Below are 18,738 nucleotides of genomic sequence, written 5' to 3'. Positions count from 1 at the left end.
CTCTTTATCCACTTGCTTCCTGCCCTCAGCCTTGCCTCCCTGAGAGTCACTCCTTCCAGGAAGCCCAACCTCTCCCCCACCCTCCCGTTAGCCTTATCACAGATTAATCTTGTATGCAATGTTCCATCCTCTTGGTCTTTGCCCAGGCTGTGCCCTGTGCCTGGGATGCACTCTGTCCTTACTTCACCAACCTAGAATCCCTGGCTTCCTTCAGAGTATGGCTCAGATGCCCTCTGCTCTGTGAGACCTTGACAGATTCCTCCCTGACCTGTCTTTCTGAATTCTAAGAAGCTTGAGGGCAGGCACCATGTCCCATTGAAGGCCAAACATGGCATCCTGCATGTTTGTGCATTCCTGCTAACTTCCTGTTTTCTTCCCATCACCCTGGGCTGCTTCTCAAAGATCTTTAGAAGGGCAGGGGCAGGAAGAGCTGCAGGCTCCAGCTCCCTTTTGGCCGGATGGGGCAAGGAGGCTATATCTGTGATGTCATTGATATAGAAAACTCTGTCTCAGCTCTAAGTGACTGACCCAAGATCACACAGCCTCACACCAGACAATATGTACAGGACAGACCCCAGGTCTTCCTGACTCTGAAGTCAGTGCTGTCAACCACACCCCCGGGTCGCGGCACATATTTAGGGTTTGTTGAATCCAGCTTTACCTCATCTTTCTCTCATCCCCACAGTCTGCTCTGAGCTAAAATGACCTGTTTACTCTGATGCCCAAACCTGCCCTGAGCTGTTCCAGATGACCTTGAGTCAGCTGGCTCCCTAAGCACAGGACGCCCAGCCTCCCAGGGTAGTGGGTAAAGCATCAGCCACGAGAGGACTACCATGCAAACCCAGCACAGTTACTATGTGTGTGACCTTGGGCAAGTCACTGAGACTTGGGGCCTCAGTTTCATCAGCTGTAAAATGGGTGGGCTTAGCCTGAATGATCTCTCGAGTGCTTCCTGCCCTTCATCTGTATGATTTGTCCCACCCCTCTAAAGCCCAACTCAGATGCTGTCTCCCCCAGGAAGCCCACCCTGATCCTCCCCCTGCCCCCAGACTGCAGAGAACACTTTGCTTTGCTTCTCTCTCACTCTGCCTTCTGGGCTGGAAGCCCCACGAGGGCAGGGCTCGTGGCATGTCTACACTGTTTCTCCCCCAGCGCAGAGCTGGGTCCTGGGCCACTGTGGCTCGCCTGAACAGCAGACGCACCTCCTCCACAGGTTTTCGAGCACGGGGACCAGCTCTTGAGGGCCCACTCGAAGGACTCGGTCTCTTCCAGGAGCACATCATTGCTCTCTATGAGGGGCAGCAGGTCCTCGTGGATGACATACTTGTATATCAGGCCGCTCCTGGAGTCGCTGTCCCCTTGGGAGACGACCTAGGGTTGGGAGGTGTTGCAAGGGGTAGTGTGGAGACCGCTGGACTCGGAGGCAGGAGACCTGAGATTGAGTCCCAGCTCTGCCACTCACTAGCTGGGTGACCTTGGGCAAGTCACAGCACTTCTCTGGGCCTCAGTTTCCCCATCTGTAAAATGGTGATGATAACACTCGCACTGCCTACCTCACTGACTTATTGTGAGGGGTCTGGGGAGGGGGTGGTGGGAACCCCCCCATGCCACCCCTCAATCAAAGGAGGCCCCCTCCCTCTGGCATTCCTACACGTGGCCCCCAACCAGATCTGGAGGTGGGGAGGAGCCCGAGGGCTCAGTACACCAGGGCTTTAACTCCAGCTTTGCTACCTGCTAACCCTGGACAAGGCAGCTCCCCTCGAGGCGACACTAAGTCTTCAGAGGTCCCTTCTATCTCTGAGGTTCTATGTTCTACGTTCTAGGGTCTCTTCCAACTCTAACACTGTATAATCTAAAGTCCCCCCTAGTTCCAATGTTCTATGTCCTAAGGTCCCTTCCAACTCTGACCCTCTATGCTCCAAGGTCCCTCCCAGTTCCAACATTCTATGTTCTATGTTCTAAGGTCTCTTCCAACTCTGGCCTTCTATGCTCCAAGGTCCCTCCCAGTTCCAATGTTCTATGTTCTAAGGTCTCTTCCAACTCCAATACTCTATAATCTAAGATCCCTTCCAGCTCTGATGTTCTATGTTCTATGTTCTATGTTCTAGGGTCTCTTCCAACTCTGACCTTCTGTCTTTAAGGTCCCTTCCAGGTCTAATGTTCTATAATCTAAGGTTCCTTCCAACCCCAATGTTCTATGTTCTACATTCTAGGGTCTCCTCTAATTCTGATGCTCTGTAATCTAAGGTCCCTCCCAATTCCAATGTTCTATATTCTAAGGTCTCTTCCTACTCTGATGTTCTATGCTCTAAGGTCCTTCCCAGTTCTGATGTTCTATGTTCTACGTTCTAAGGTCTCTTCTAACTCTGATGTTCTATGTTCTAAGGTCTCTTCCAACTTTGACCTTCTATACCCTAAGGTCTCTCCCACTTTGATATTCCATATTCTACATTCTAAGGTCTCTTCCAATTCTGACATTCTATGTTCTAAGGTTCCTTCCAGCTCTCATGTTCTATGCTCTCAGGTCCTTTCCAGTTTTGATGTTCTAAGTTCTAAGTAACCTCCCAGCTCTGGCGTTCTACGCTCTATGTTCTAAGGTCCATTTTAGTTCTGACATTTGGTGAGTTTGTGATTCAAGGACTGCCCAGACCTCCCCCACCCTTACCTTTCTGTTGTGAAGAGTTAGAGAATCGTTCTTCCCCTTCTCTCTAACTCTCAGATTTAGAGCTGGAATGGACTTATTCAGTCCAAATGCCTTCTTTTATATCAAGGGAAACAGGCCCAGGGAGGAAGCAGGAATCCCTCAAGCTCACAGTGCTAGTCAGTGGCAAGGCTGGGCCTGGAACCAGGGCCACTGATGTTTGGCTATTTAAATAGCACATCCAGAGGTCTTTGGCCATGGTTTGGGATCATGAAGGTCCACCGTGAGATGGAAGGGGCTCTGGCCTCATCCCAGATGTCAACTGACACAAGAATCGGTGGTTTCACGAGTGTTCTCCTATGCTGCTAACCATCTTCCCAGCTGGCTGGAGGAAAGAAGGATGGGGGCAGGGTGGGACAGAAGGAGGGGTGGAAGGGAGAAGGGGATTCCTAGAATGCAGAAAGCCATCTTGCGGCCGGCTGCTTGCTCTTAGAGCCCATGGCCAGGGTCTGGGCACTCTGATCCATCTCCTGGCTCTCGGCCCAGTACGGAGTGGAAGGCAGAGATGGGGGGCAGGGTTAGAAGGCCATCAAAGGGAACTTACCAGGACAGTGATGGCCTCAGGCAGAGGGCCGCTGGTCTTCAGAGCTTCTTTTGAGTCTTCCACACTATACTCCCATTCCAAGCCCATCTCAATGAAGGTTCTGTTCTCAGCATCCTTGCCCTTGGGGTTGAGGATGAAGTTCCCAGTGGCCTTCTTCTTCACCACTATCGGGGATGGAAGGTCATTGGGTTAGTTTAATTCAAGGAACATTCATTAAGAACCTACTAGGTGTAAGGCTCTGCTGGATGCTGGGGATACAATGGCCCAACCGATAAGGCCCCTGCCCTGAAGAAGCTTACATTCTCCCACAAGCTCCCAGAGAAGGAAATACTGGGGGTCTCTAGGAGATGCCCCCCCCATTCTGCACCTTGGAGAAAGGCAAGGATGGACGAGGTTGATTTGAGGAGGAAGACCATTCACTCCAGCTTCCCATTAACTAACCTTTGGGTGACTTTAGGCAAGCCACTTCCCTCTCTGGGCCTCAGCTCTCACATCAATAAAATGGGGGTAATGATCTCCAAACCAACCACTTTTCCTACGAAGCCTTTCCTGATTTCCCCAATGACTAGTGCCTCCCTCTCAAACTAGCCTGGATCTAACTATTTTCTATGTGTACGCATCTATATGTGCATGTATGTGCATATGTGTGTACACACATTACATAACATACATACACACACAATACACACACACACACACACATATATATATAACAGAGAGAGAGAGAGAGAGAGTCCCGAAAGTCTTAGTGAAGTTTTAAGATTTAATAAGCTTTAGCAAACTTATTATTTAACAAGCTTAAAATTGTGCTAGGACCTTTGAGTTACTCTGTGTGTATATGTACACACACACATACACACATGTATATGAATGTAAAGAGAGAGTTAGTAATATATTTATGCTTTATATATATACATCTATACATATACATACATATACATATATACACAGACATATGTATATATAATATATATATATATCCATATATATTTCATATATATATGCATATATATTTTATACACACACATAGATAAATGTATCTCCTTATTGTCTCCCCCATTGGAATGTGAGCTAACAGTGATTCATTCTTGTACAACACCCAGCTCAGTGCCTGGAACGCAGTAGGTGCTTTAAAAATACTTGCTTCAGTTTCCTTGTCTGTAAAATGGGGATAATAACAGCACCGACCTCTCAAAGTTTCTATGATGATCAGATGAGATACTGTAAAGTGCCTGGCACATAGTAAGTACCATATAACTGTTAGCTATTATTATTATCATTATTAACACTACCGATGGTCTGGGGCTCCTTCTCTAGTTCTTCGATCTGAATGTGCCTGGCTCCAGCCGGGATGTGGAACAGTTTGAGAGAACCTGAGTGGATGGAGAGAACAGGGAGATGTCAGTACTCTTCCTACGGTGAAGGTCTCGACCAGGAGCCATTGAAGGAGTACAGAGATGATGCTTTAGCTGCATAGGGAAAGGTGAATGATGGCGAGGTACCATCTTAGAGGGGCTGGCACCCAGGAGGCATCTGTAGAGGGCAGAGGTGCCAGGGAGTAGAACAGGAGGGGGTGGAGAACTGAGTCAGCAGCACAGAATTGCACTGGTTGCCATTCCGGGTCCTGCTTCCAGCATTCCATGGGACCTCTGGCCTGTCCCTTCCTTCTCCAGGCCTCAGTTTCCTCATCCGTAAAATGAGGGAGTCAGACTCAATAATTGCTACAGTCCCTTCCACGACCACTATTCCAGCAGGAATTGTTCCTATCAGCCCAGTTTCTGGTACATAGTGGCAGGAAGAATGGGTATGCAAGGGTCTGAAACTTGGGCATCTCAAAGACCTGAACAGCCTTTGATGATTTCTTTCCTCCTTCACTGACCACATTCCTCCCTCGCCTTGCTCAGTCTGACTGCCCCCCGTCCCTTCAGAGTCACCCCCAGGCCCAGCTGAAGCTCACCTGGCTGCTTGGGGGACTTGGCCAGGGTGCCCTTCACCGTCCGGCAGTGGGAGTTGTCTCCCCCACACACACCACACTTGTCGTCTTGCTTCATGGACCCGACCTCCTTGTCACACCCAACAGGCTGTTGGCAAAGGCAGAGTCAGCAGCAACCAGGCGGCATTTGGAACCTAAATCTTTCCTTGTCCCCCCGGATCTGGGGTTCTGGGATTCTGGGTGCTGAGAATCACCCAGGGTTTAGATAATCTCTAATCATTAATTGAAGTGTTGATTCTCTGGAAATCCAAGTCTTGTCCAGAGACTAGCTAATGGGCACTCTCCCATAGGAGGTAAATACCTCTCTCTGCTCCACAGACAAGGCATGCCTTTCTCAGAAGCAAAGTCCAGGGGGAGGCAGTCACGTGGTTTGATATGGAAATGAACTGATTAATTTAACTTTACTGATCTCACAGGATTATGGGGGAAAGTGCCATGAGATTTCCACCAAGTCCAGTAGAAATGTGATTCAAGGGATGTTGATACATTTTTAACAGCTGGCTCTCCAGGGAGACACACTTTTAAGTTGATTAAAGTTCATTCTTAAGATTTTCTCTATCACTCCCTTAAAGTCTAGACAATCAATGCAACAATAAATCAGGCCCTGGTTTGTGGTGTTTGCTGATTTCCCAGGCGTAAATATACCCAATGAAAATTTCACCATCGGCTCTCCCAAGCCTGTCTGAGCTGGCTCCAGCACCCTCCTTATCAAATCTCCTCTCCATCCCCTCTTTCAGCTTCTTTTTATGTGTTGTCTATTCCCGTTAGATTGTAAGCTCCTTGAGGACACAATGTCGTATGCCTTTTTTTGTATCCCCAGCACTTAGCACAGTGCCTGGCACATGGTAGGCACTTAATAAATGCTTATTGACTATTTATTGATTCAGAATAATAACTCTGAACATTGATGGATACACCAGTAAACCAGTAATCTCATCCTTCAGCAGTATAGACAGAAACCCTTCCTCGCCTTCTCGTAGAACAGATGAAGAGCCAGGAGAGACCTTAGAGACTGCCATATCCCATTTCCTCATTTTACCCAGAAGGAAACTCAAGCTTGAGAGGTTAGATTGTTTGTCCAAGGTATTTAGTGGCAAAGTAGAGATTCAAACCCAAGCCCTCTGACTCAATACCCACTGCTCTTTCTACTGCTTCTCCTCAGTAACTCGTCTGTGTCCCCCTCCAAATTCTCCTTGGGAATCTGCCCAATAAGAAAGCCAAGGAACTTCTCCATCTCTTACCATTACATGGACACCTGTACAGCACACAGACCATCCAATGGTTATCTCTCATACTTTTTATGTGAGTGATTCACCTTCTTCATTTCCAGGCCTACAAGCCCTGTGATATCAACTCCAAGAAGATCAAGACTGACATGCCCAGTTCTTCCATCAGCATGCCCACTTGCTATTCAATGGACAAGGTCTCACATCTCAAGCATCAACACTTAGGTTAATGATTACCGACATCCAAGCCTTGTGTGATTCTTAGCGCCCAGAATCACAGAATGTGAGAGTTAGAAGGGCCTTCCCCAGCCATCTAGTACAACCTACACACCAACCAAATGGCTGTTCAATCCTAGTGCCCCTTCTCTTTTGGTCTTAAGCTCATGCTCTTTGCTTTTACATCACAGTTATTCCTCGATATACTTTCCCCAGCCCAGCCACTACCCAGTAAGCCTTGCTTTGTACCAAAGAAAACAGCCAAGCAAAACCAGCTGACTCAGTCCTTGGTCCAATAGTATGAGCAACATTCCACACTCATAGCTCCCCACCTCTCCAAGGAAAGGAGAGAAATGCATTTTCTCATCTCATCTCTGGGGCTAGAGTTCCTCGGCCCCCTTTTCCATCCCTTGATTGCACTCTTGATGCAAAGGCAGATATAGAACTGAGGGCCATTTTTCTCTGTCACGGCCACCATGGCCGAAGAATTAATTCATCACCAAGTGGCCAACAGATTGATGATGATCCCCTCCATACTCAACCACTGTGGTCCTTGACCCTCATCAGACAGCATCAGATATAATCAGGAGCTACGGACCAGACTTTCCATTTCATGAGAAATGTTCTAGAAATGATGTGGGTAGGGATCATTTCATCCTTTGTGCTTGTATTTGCAGGGCCTGGCTCATGGCAGGTACTTAATAAATACTACTTGACTGATTGATTGACTTATATCACGTTGTTGTTCAGTCATGTCCAACTCTTCGTGGCCCCATTTGGGGTTTTCTTGGCGAAGATATTAGAGTGGTTTGCCATGTCTTCTCCAGCTCAGTTTACAGATGAGGAAACTGAGGCAAGCAGTGAAGTGACTTGCCCAGAGTCACACAGCTAGGCCAGATTTGGACTTCCTGACTCCAGGGCTGGTGCTCTTTCCACTGCACCACCTGGTTGCCCCTACATCATGGCAGAACCTGACAAAACTTGGGCTATGCTCTGCCGGCCAAAGCTTTCCGAAATCCAGGTTCACTTCCACACCACATGGGAGTAGGACTTTGTGGAAGGCAAAAGCAAGAATTGAATTAAATTTAATGCTTCCTAATAATCTAGGGCTTTATGGTTTACAAAGCACCTTCTTCACAAAAGTCCTTGAAGGTAAGGAGTGTACTGTGATGCTCATTTCACAGAGAAGGAAATGGAGGTTCAATGAGGTAGGCTCTAAGCTCCCCAAAGGCAGAGATCATCAATCAATCATTCAATCAATGAGCGTTGTGCTTCCAAAAGCCTTCTTGTTGTCAGAACTGAGAGCCCTGCCTTCCTCAGTGCACTGGACTGGAAGTCAAATGTACTTCCTCTTGTGTCATTAACCCACTTGGGTGACCTTGGGTAAGTCACTTGGTCTCTAAAATTCTAGGATCATTTTCTGTGTGTCTCGAGGATCCATGATGTCATAAGTGTGGATCTCCCCTCCCTCCACTATGCAGACCCCAACCTTGCCATACCTTAAGAGGTCATTGTCATAAGTTCAATGGTGGTCGAAAAAAGTCATCACAAAAAAGAGGTATGTAACTCTGGCCCTGGTGAGTAGTGAGCCCTGCAGTGAGCCAGGCTGGTTGTTAGAGGAAAAACATTAATCCTTCACTGGGCTATCCTAGAAGGCCTGACAGGCCTCTGGAGGACCTTAGACATCTCCACCCAACAATAAGGCATCCAAGGAGGGCTAAAATTCAGGCTGCCCATCAAACAGGCCTCTCCTTCCAGGCAAAGTAATGGCCTGGTCCCAAGGCGGGGTACCTACCACACACTCTCCTCGGGCACATACACTGTAAGGGTCCCTGTAGCTGCACCTGGTGCCATCATGGACAACTTGGTTCATAAATACCACATCCCCAGTGTCTTCAGACTGGCAAATCAATTCACATTTCTGGGCCTCTGCCAGGAGAATAGGATGCATACAATTAGAAAACACAACAAGGTTTCCAAGATGTTTTCCAAGAAATCAGTAATGAAGAATGGATTGTCCCCATTTGAAAGGGGAGGTGACTGGGGCACAGAGATGTCAAGGGGTGTATCTGAGATCACACAGCTAGTATATGCTAGAGCTGAGTTCTTCTGATTCCAAGTTCAGGGTTCATTCTGCTGCTCCTCACTGATCAGGAATCATCATTCAACAAGCATTTATTGAGTGCCTACTATGTGCCAGGTCAGTGAGAAAGTAAGTGATTTATCCAAGGACATCTCTCTCCCCCCCCCACTCTCACCTAGCACATTTCATGACTTAGAGCTGGGAAGGATTACAGAATCCCAGATCTGGAGGTAGGAGGGACCCCAAAGGCCATGGAGCCCAAGCCCCTCAATTCCTAGATAAGGAAATGGACATCAAAGATCACACTAATAGTAAGAGGTGGAGTCATGTTTGAAGCCAGCTTTCATGACTAGAAGTCAATTGTACCATGAGCTCTCCATCACAAGAAGAATTCAATGAGAGGCCGGAGAACTCGTTATTAAGGTGTTGACAGATAAGATTCCTGTATTGGGCAAGGGGTTGGATTTTGTGACCTTTAAGGTGCCTCCCCAGTCTGAGATGCTTTGATTCTATGTATCCCAGCACTTCACAGCTGGAGCAGCGATGGTCCCTCACTCCACTCCCCCAGACTCAAATCACTAACCTGTCTAAGTAAGTTCACTACTGAGTACTGTACTAAACTGAGAAGGTTTGGGAAAGCTGTATCTGAGAGGTCCCTGCTAAACCCTGTGAGCGGCAGCAAGTCAAATGGGGAGGGGGGTGGATTAGAAGGAAGGAGGAAGGGGTCAAGCTCACCATCATCATGCTCATAGGGGATCCAGCTATGCTGAGCATTCTTGTGGGTATAGTAGGAATTGCGCTTGGCACACTGCTGGGCTCGGAAGTCCTCGTAGGGGCCCCCGCACTCCTCTGTGTTGCAGATCTGATATTCATACATGGAGCCTGGGCACTGGCGGCCTCCGTAGGCTGGGCTGGAGGAGGAAACATAAGGCCTGAGGACTGCCAGATCATCCCAGTGAGTTGGGGGGCACCTCAGAGATCACCTAGTACACCTAGCTCTTCATTTTACAGAATTGGAAACTGAGGCCCAAAGCGGAGGAGGGACTTGACACAATAGCACAAGTTTCAGAGCTGGAGTCTGTCCCTTATTCTTCTGACTCCAAACCCGGGGCCCTTTCCACTATAACACCTGTCTGATCTCTCAATCAGCCCATTGCAGGGGGAAGGGGCCTCCTCCAAGTCTCTCCAGGAGCACTTTTTTTTCATTAACCTATTTTATAAAAAGCTGTTTTATATTCACAGTTGGGGCAGCGATGGTCCAAGCTCCTATCCCCTCACTCCCCTCTCCTCCCCCAGACTCAGATCACTGGCTGGTCTATGTGAATTCACTACTGGGGAATGGCCACACTGAGACAGTTCAGGAGAGCTGTGTCTGAGACCATCTTCTCTGAGAAGTCCCTGCTAGACCCTGGGAATTACAGAAAGCCAAATAGGGGGAAGAGGCTTTACAGATGGGTAGAAAATATAAGGCAGGGAATTTGACCTCATCATAAAGAATTATCCAACATTCAGATCCAGCCAACAGTGTAATGGACTGCCTTTGAAAGCAATGAGTTCCCCATCACTGAAAGTGTTTAAATGATGATTGACAACCATGTTGGGAAGGATCCCTAACACTGAATTGTAAACTGGAATACAGGACATCGAAGGTCCCTCATAACTCTTTGATGTTAAGATCCTATGATTCAAAGATGACATAATGCAGTAGAAAGAGCACAAAGCAGAGGACATGGGTTCCAATCCCACCTTTGCCTCTTGGTACCTGTGTAACCTCAGGAAAGTCACTTACCCCCTTTGAGCCTCAGTTTCCTCATCTGTAAAGTGGGGTGGGTGGGTTAGATAGCCACTAAGGTCCCATCCAGCTCTACAGCTATAAACCTAAGCGCTCCCAGGTGATCATCAAGAACTAAGCAATGGGGGGCAGCTAGGTGGTGCAGTGGATAGAGCACCAGCCCTGAAGTCAGGAGGACCTGAGTTCAAATCCGGCCTCAAATCCGGCCTCAGACACATAACACTCACTAGCTGTGTGACTCTGGGCAGGTCACTTAACCCCAGTTGCCCTCACAAAAAAAAAAAAAAACCAAGAACTAAGCAATGGTTGAGGCCTGCTGCCCTCTCAGAGTAGAGAGATTCCGAATCTCTGAGGGCTCCATCTAAAGAAATGGAATTGCTTTGAGAGGTCACACCTCTCTGGACCTCAGGTGGGTGCCCCCTCCCTGTGAAAGCCATCGGAAATTATGACAGCTGACGCTTTGCCGGTGCTTTCTCCATAGCAACTCTTTGAGGCAGGAATAGCCAGGATTATTATCCCCATTTTAGAGATAAGAAAACTGAGAAGCAGAAAGGAACAGAGACAGACCCAAGATCACACAGCTTATAAATGTCTGAGCCAGGATTTAGATGGAGGGTTTGGGGCTGCAAGCGAGGCTGACACTCAGGAACGAGGCAGGGGTATTCAGCCTGGAAAGATAAAGGCTGATAAAGAGTAAGCTAGAAGCCTACATAACCATGAAGTAGGATGGAGAGAAAAGCAGGGAGGACTTCATGGCCAAGTCCACATATCCTGAAAGGAGGGGAAGTTTAGGGCAAAGAAAAGCATGGCCAGCTTCATGGAGGGAGTAGGTAAATAGCTCCCCAAACCAATTTCCTTGTGAAGTAGCCTGTGATGAAAAAATGATGGTGGTCAAGGGGGATTTGATAAATTCATGGACAACAGATCCCAAAGTGGATTTTGTATAAAAGGCCATTGGGAGGTACATCCTTGGCCTTTAAAGATATCTGGGCACTCCCATATCATGTTGTCACCTTGTCTGAGACTAAATCCTAGGCTGCAATGATGACTGGTCAGTTTCCTTGGTCTTTCCATATCTATTTGACCTATTCATTCACTGACCCATGCATTCATTCAACAGTTATGAAGTGTAAGCCACATCATAGGAAAATTCAAGACCTAGAATATCTGAATTGGGAGGGACTTCAGAACACAGAGGGTGAAAGCTTTGGGGGACCTCAGAACACAGAATATCAAAGCTAGAAGGAAACAGAACTAGAACGTCTAAGTTGGGAGGGATCCTAGAACAGAGGTGTCAAACACACTGCCCACTCCTGAGCACTTCCTGAACCATAATAAAATGCAAAATAAATAAAAATATTATACAATATATCCATTAATTTGTGGTTTTCTAAATTAATATCCAGCCACAGGTTTCTGTTTGAATTTGACACCACTGCCTTAGAAAATAGGATGTCAAAGCTTTGAAGGACCTTGGGACAGAGAACATCAAAGCTAGAAGGAAGCTTAGAACTTGAACATCAGAGCTTAGCATTAGAACATAGAATGTTGGCGTTGGGAACAGATTTAGAACATAGAAATAGAATGTTAGACCTAGAAGGAATCCTAGAAGCTATCTAATCCATCCCTTTCATTTTACATAAAAGAAAGGAAGGAAGGAAGGAAGGAAGAAGGAAGGAAAGAAGGAAGGAGAAGAAAGAAAGAAAGAAGAAGAAAGAAAGAAAGAAAGAAAGAAAGAAAGAAAGAAAGAAAGAAAGAAAGAAAGAAAGAAAGAAAGAAAGAAAGAAAGAAAGAAAGAAAGAAAGAAAGAAGAAAGAAAGAAAAGAAAGAAAAACTGAGGCATGGAGAAGGGAAGGATCCCACAACTAGTAAATAGCTTATGGAGTTTCCTCTCCCTTCATCTCAGCCCCTTCCAGAGGGTCTTCCTGCCTCACCCTCCCACCTTGGGCCAATCCCAGCTTGGAGGGCGAGGGCTGGACTCACGGAGGATTGGTGCAGCTGCGGCTCCTGGAACGCACCCCGGCCCCACACGTCCTGGAGCAGGAGCTGAACTTGGTCCAGGAGCTCCAGCTGCCATCCTGGCCGTAGGGCTGTTCTGACGTCTTCCAGATGCAATGGCCTTTAAAACACCACTGGGAAAAAGGAGAGGATTTGAGCGTCACCCCTGGGCCTGACTCTTCCCAACTCACAACTGAGGGGCCAACACGATGACAAAGTAGATCCCTACAATTTGCTTTGGTTTGTAAGAAACTTTCAAGGTTGGTTGGCATCCTTTCTGAAGTGACGTGTGGGGTCTTCTGTCTTCATAGACAGAAAGCATAATGTCAAGGAGAGAATGATGAATGTGGGGTCAAAGAGTCCTGAGTTCAGACCCCAGATCTGGAATGCATTTTGGAGCTGTGTGACCCTGAGTGAATCACTGTAAGTCTCAGTTTCCCCATGTGTAAAATGGGGATAATAAAAATACAGTAGCCTACTTTTTTCAGGGTGGCTGCAAGGAAGTGTTTCTGTAAACCTTAAAGCATTAGGGAAAGAGGGTTGTTGTAATTCACTCCCTTACACCAGAATCAAGAGGGGAAGAGCTGGCAGGGAGTGAAAGGATGGAGGCGGAGGAGAGATGGACAACAAGGCAAAGTCTACCCACGTCATTGGCTACTGCAGACTGTGAGTGGGAAGATGGAACATGAGAGTCGCCCCACGTCATCTCTTGGGAAAGCTCGGCCATTGGGAGGACCAGCATGAAGTCTTAGTCATGGCTCAGCCCCAGGCATTTGGGGTGGGTCCTCTCCAACCAAGAAAGCTAGCAGCTCACCCCACCAAGAAGCGCCCCCCTCCCCCTTCTCTGATCTCAAACTTAGGCCAGCTGGATTCAATAGAGCAGAAAGCCCTCCCATGACAAAGGAGGAAAAGAAACCCAAAGGGAAAAGTGACTTGGCCAGGGCCACACAGCCAGGCCGCGTCCACTGATCCTGTCCACGAACCGTTCAGCGACCACAGGGCACAGAGTGCTAGGCCTGCCTAAGATGGGGAGTGTCTGCTTGGATAGGCAGGAAGAAATGAGAGGTGCTGGAAGGTGGAAAGGTAGATGGGGGCTGATATCCCCTGTGCCTTTCTGTCCTGATCACCAGCTTCCTCTTTTAACAAATAGGGCAGTGATGGGGTAGCAGGAACAGGGCCTGCACCCTGTCCTCCTTCAGACTGCAAAGCCCCAATCCCTCTGCTCACAAGAATCCCCCAGGATCAGCAAGGGGCTGAGTGCAAGGGTAGGGAGGGGAAGGGGAAAGGGGAGGGCGAAGGGGAGGGGGAAGGGGAAGGAAGACGAGAAGAGGGAAGAAGGAGGAGAGGGGAGGGGAGAAGCACGGATTAAGTGTCCACTATGTGCCAGGCTCTGTGTGAAGCACTTTGCAAAAACTACCTCATTTGGTCCTCACAACAAGCCCAGGAGATGGGTGCTGTTATTATCCCCATTTTGTAGTTAAGGAAAGTGAGGCAGAGTGACTTTCCCAAGGTTCCACAGCTAGTAAGTGAACTCAGGTATTCCTAACTCCAGACCAAGTGCTCTATCTGCTGTGTCACCTAGCTGTGGTATCATAATAATAATGACAATAGTATTCTGCGCATCAATAGCACTTTTAACACATCAGACCTGGAGGAAACTTCAAAGACCACTAATCTAACTCCTTCACTTTACAGAGGAGATGGCTTAGCCAAGGTCACAGGATGATTAAGCCTCAGACCCCAGACTCACATGTCTGCCCAGCCTGTGCCAGAAGGCTACGTGACATAAGGCCAAAACCAACTGGGGGAAAGAGGCCCTGCTGCTGGGGATCAGCTAACAGGATTCCAAGGCAGCACCAGCTCCAGGGGACCACGCGCCAGGCTCTGGGCACCGACTTGGGTGAGCGAAGGCTGACTGCCTGAAGCTAGTCCAAAACTCTCAGGAACAAAACAAACACACAGACTTCAGTCTCCCAGGCAAGGAAACGGAGATGGCCTACTCCCCCCACTCCCAACCCATTCTCTCAAAATTCCACTCAATCCGCAGGAGGCACAGGATTTTCCTGGGGTTCCCTAGTTTGCTATATGTATGTATGCATGTGTGTGTGCGTGTGTGTGTATGAAGGAGGAGGGAAATGGAGAGGGGGAGGAGGAAAGAGAGAGAAGTAAGACAGTCAAAGAAAGACACAGACCAAGAAAGACAGAAAGGAGAGACAGAGAGAGAAAGAGAAGAGAGAAAGAGAGAGAGGAGAGAGACAGAGAAGAGAGGGAGGAGAGCAAGAGAAAGAGAGACAGGAGAAAGATAAGACAGAGAAGGAGAAAAGAGAGGGAGAGAGAGGAAAAGAGAGAGAGGAGAGGGGGAAGGGAGGGGAGCGTGACAGTGCCCAGAGGCTTCCTGGCTTTCCCTATCACGGGCTCGCATTCTGCCCTGATGCCCCCCACCCGCCGCTGGGCGTCGGGTACCTTGCCTGAGGCACACTCAGTCCCATCCAGGGGCGGCCCTTTCTTAGTTTTGCAGAAGTACGGATTGTCAGGATGGCTGCACCACAGCTGTTTGCAAGAGTCGAAGGTTCTGAACTGCAAGACAAGACAGATGTCAAAAAACACCTACGAGCTATGTTATTTAATGTGCTCAGTTTCCCCATCTGTAAAATGGGGGAAGGGAAAGGAATAAGCATTTCTATAACGCCTTCTATGAGCCAGGCACAGTGGTAAGCACATTACAATGATTATCTCCTTTGCTCCTCACAAGAACCCTGGAAGGCAAGTGCTATTTGCAAAGATGAGGAAACAGGCACACCATGTTTAACTGACTCACCTAGGTTCACACAGCTAGGGAGTATCGGAGGTTGCATTTGAACTCAGGCCTTCCTGACTATAAATCCATCGTCCTTCCAGCTCAGCCTGGACGTCCTCTAAGGTCCCTTTCAATCCCAAGTCCCTGAGGCTGCACCACCCTCTGCCTCTTGTCCTCAAGTCTCATCTTCCCCTCCCCCCCCAACAAATGATAAATTCCCCACAATTTTCTTGTTTCTTCTTGTACTCAGCGGAGAACCAGAGAAGAGAGGACAGGAGAATCACAGCACATCAGAGCTGGAAGAAACATGGAAGAACCAGCATGCCCCAGCGAGAGAGAGCATTCAATATGGAGCCAGAGGATTTGGGTGCAAATTCTTCCATCTCTATCGTTTCCCTGTGTGGCCTTGACAAGTCATGACCCTTCTGGGCCTCAGTTTCCACATCTGTAAAATGGGGTTGGACCAAATGGTTCTGAAACCCTTCCAGCTGTAAATCTAGGATTCTCTGACCATCCCCTCCCAGCTGTGCCTCTTACTCTTCAGACGTCACCACCACGACCCAACTGCCTTCTCACCCTGGAACGGCCCTCTGCCACGCCAGCCCCCTTCTCCCGTTGGCGAATATCTTCCAGGGTCTCCATTTTGGGGAGGGGACATGGCCAGCCCCCACTCGTAGGCAGCCATCCATGAGCACCTCCATCTCAATCCCCTACTCTTTAGCTCCCCTGCACATGTCATCTTTTTTTGTCATTGACGTATTGGTGTGTTTCATTTTTTCGTTACAAATATTTATAGATTGTGTCCACTTCCTGAGAGAGCTCCTCTAACAGAGTCAAACAGCTGGGCAAAACAAACAATCAGAGACCTCATCAGAAAGTGCAAGCACATGTCCACAGATGGGGCATCCCAACGTGCCAGGAGAGGAGAGGAGGAAGAGAGGAGAGAGGAGAGGAGAGGAGAGGAGAGGAGAGGAGAGGAGAGGAGAGGAGAGGAGAGGAGAGGAGAGGAGAGGAGAGGAGAGGAGAGGAGAGGAGAGGAGAGGAGAGGAGAGGAGAGGAGGAGGAGAGGAGGAGGAGAAGAAGGAGAAGAAGGAGAAGGAGAAGGAGAAGGAGAAGGAGAAGGAGAAGGAGAAGGAGAAGGAGAAGGAGAAGGAGAAGGAGAAGGAGAAGGAGAAGGAGAAGGAGAAGGAGGAGAAGGAGAAGGAGAAGGAGAAGGAGAAGGAGAAGAGAAGGAGAAGAGAAGGAGAAGGAGAAGGAGAAGGAGAAGGAGAAGGAGAAGGAGAAGGAGAAGGAGAAGGAGAAGGAGAAGAGAAGGAGAAGAAGAAGAAGAAGAAGAAGAAGAAGAAGAAGAGGAGGAGGAGGAGGAGGAGGAGGAGGAGGAGAGGAGGAGGAGGGAGGAGGAGGGGAGAGGAGAGGAGAGGAGAGGAGAGGAGAGGAGAGGAGAGGGAGAGGAGAGGAGAGGAGAGAGAGGAGAGGAGAGGAGAGGAGAGGAGAGGAGAGGAGAGGAGGAGGAGAGGAGGAGGAGGAGGAGGAGGAGGAAGAAGGAGGAGGAGAAGGAGAAGGAGAAGGAGAAGGAGAAGGAGAAGGAGAAGGAGAAGGAGAAGAAGGAGAAGGAGGAGAAGAAGGAGAAGGAGAAGGAGAAGAAGAAGGAGAAGAAGAAGAAGAAGAAGAAGAAGAAGAAGAAGAAGAAGAAGAAGAAGAAGAAGAAGAAGAAGAAGAAGAAGAAGAAGAAGAAGAAGAGGAGGAGGAGAAGGGGAGGGAAGAGAGAGGAAGAGAGAGAAGAGAAGAGAAGAGAAGAGAAGAGAAGAGAAGAGAAGAGAAGAGAAGAGAAGAGAAGAGAAGAGAAGAGAAGAGAGAGAAAGAAGAGAAAGAGAGAGAGAGAGAGAGAAGAGAAGAGAGAAGAGAAGAGGAGAGAGAGAGAGAGGAGATAGGAGAGAGAGAGAACAAAGGAGAGAGGAGAGAAAGAAAGAATGAAAGAGGAGACAGAAGGAGAATATAGAGAGAAGAGAAAGAGAGAGAGATGTGTGTATTGGGGGGTGTACACATATAATATATAATTATATATGCACAATATAGGCATATATATATATACATAATTATTCTGCCCCCTGAATCTGTAATATCTCTGTAATGAATGGCATGTGTTGTACTCCCCCACTAGAACGTAACCCCCTTGAGGGCAGGGAATGTCCTTTCTTTGGCTTGTATTTATATCCTAGCACTTGATACAGCGCCAGGCACATAGTAGGTACTTAATAAATGCTTATTACTTACCTACCTGCCTAGAATGTCAGCACTGGAAGGATCTTAGATCCTACAACATAGAATGTCAGCCCTGAGAGCTCCTTACAGATTATCTCTTCCAACCGTCTCATTTTAGAGATGAGAAAACCGCAGTTCTGCCTGGGACCTGACTCCTTCAATGGCAAAGGAAGCTAGGAGAGGGCCCATAGGCCCAGCCCGTGTCCCCCTCCTTCCTCCAAGGCCACTGTGTGGCTGCGGTCCCTGCAGATGCAATGCCAGGCAGGACCTGGGCTGGGCTGGACCGGTACTCACGGCTGTGCAGGTCTGGTAGCCAACACCAAAGTCAAATCGGCACTGCTCATCCATGGAGTAATCAATCCCAGGAAGCTCTGGCAGCTGGGGCCACTGGTGTTCAAAGGGGTCATCCAGGAGGCAGTCATAGGAGCTGGGGACATGAGGGATGACAGGGGAGAGGGCAGTCAGCTGGGTCTGGCTGTTGCAGGGAAGGGATGCCCTTTGTGGACTCCAGGACCAAAGTGAGGATCCCCAAGTCTGCCCCTCTGTCCTCCTCTGTCCTCCCTTCAAGCTGGCAGATGGTGAAACTGCTTTCAGTGGAGGTCAGCAAGAAGTCCCGTCTGCACCTCACCCACCCCACCTTTCCCTCTCACTTGGGTCTTGGCCAAACTAGGCAAAACTTCTCATGGTCTGACCCCTTCCCTGACACACTTGTCTTCCTCCATCTGTGTTTTCCAGCCTCTCACACATCACCCCAGCCAACCCTCCCCTAGGATGCTATGTGTGACAGAAAGGCCCCCAGGATGCTCTGTAGGCCTCAGCCAACTCATGTAGACTTGGGCAGACTCAGCCTAGCAGAAGCCCAGATCCCTGAGGCCATGAGAAGCTGGGAAGGTGAGTGAGCCCAGGGTGGGAGCTCAGGTTAGGCTGAGTTATAGCCTAGCTCTCCATCACAGAGGATTTGGAAAGAGGGGTCATCTCTTTCTTTAGGGTTATCTGCCAAACGCAGGAAACCTCTGAGACCAGCAGTAAGAGCTGCATTCAAATCTTACCTCTGACACTCCCTGTGTGACTTTGGGCAAGTCTCTACCTCTCTTATCCTCAGTTCACTCATCTGTAAAATGGGGGT

The 18,738-nt window shown here is 48.5% G+C and overlaps 1 protein-coding gene across 1 annotated transcript in view; it reads right to left on the bottom strand.

The window, feature by feature from the left end:
- Positions 1–18,738, bottom strand: part of ADAMTS14 (ADAM metallopeptidase with thrombospondin type 1 motif 14) — a 107,729-nt gene that overhangs the window by 14,259 nt on the left and 74,732 nt on the right. The window contains exons 8-16 of the mRNA XM_020975199.2: positions 17,907–18,039; positions 15,017–15,130; positions 12,539–12,687; positions 9,499–9,674; positions 8,476–8,609; positions 5,203–5,326; positions 4,538–4,618; positions 3,246–3,409; positions 1,203–1,371 (exon numbers count right to left, since the gene is read on the bottom strand). Coding sequence (XP_020830858.1) covers positions 1,203–1,371; positions 3,246–3,409; positions 4,538–4,618; positions 5,203–5,326; positions 8,476–8,609; positions 9,499–9,674; positions 12,539–12,687; positions 15,017–15,130; positions 17,907–18,039 — 1,244 coding nt within the window. The remainder of the gene's footprint in view (positions 1–1,202; positions 1,372–3,245; positions 3,410–4,537; positions 4,619–5,202; positions 5,327–8,475; positions 8,610–9,498; positions 9,675–12,538; positions 12,688–15,016; positions 15,131–17,906; positions 18,040–18,738) is intronic.

The sequence above is a fragment of the Phascolarctos cinereus genome, unplaced genomic scaffold (assembly GCF_003287225.1).
Source record: "Phascolarctos cinereus isolate Bilbo 61053 unplaced genomic scaffold, phaCin_HiC Scaffold_3;HRSCAF=262, whole genome shotgun sequence".
Classification (NCBI taxonomy): domain Eukaryota; kingdom Metazoa; phylum Chordata; class Mammalia; order Diprotodontia; family Phascolarctidae; genus Phascolarctos; species Phascolarctos cinereus.
Note: the sequence above shows the minus strand (reverse complement) of the source record. Positions and strands in the feature narration are given on the sequence as shown.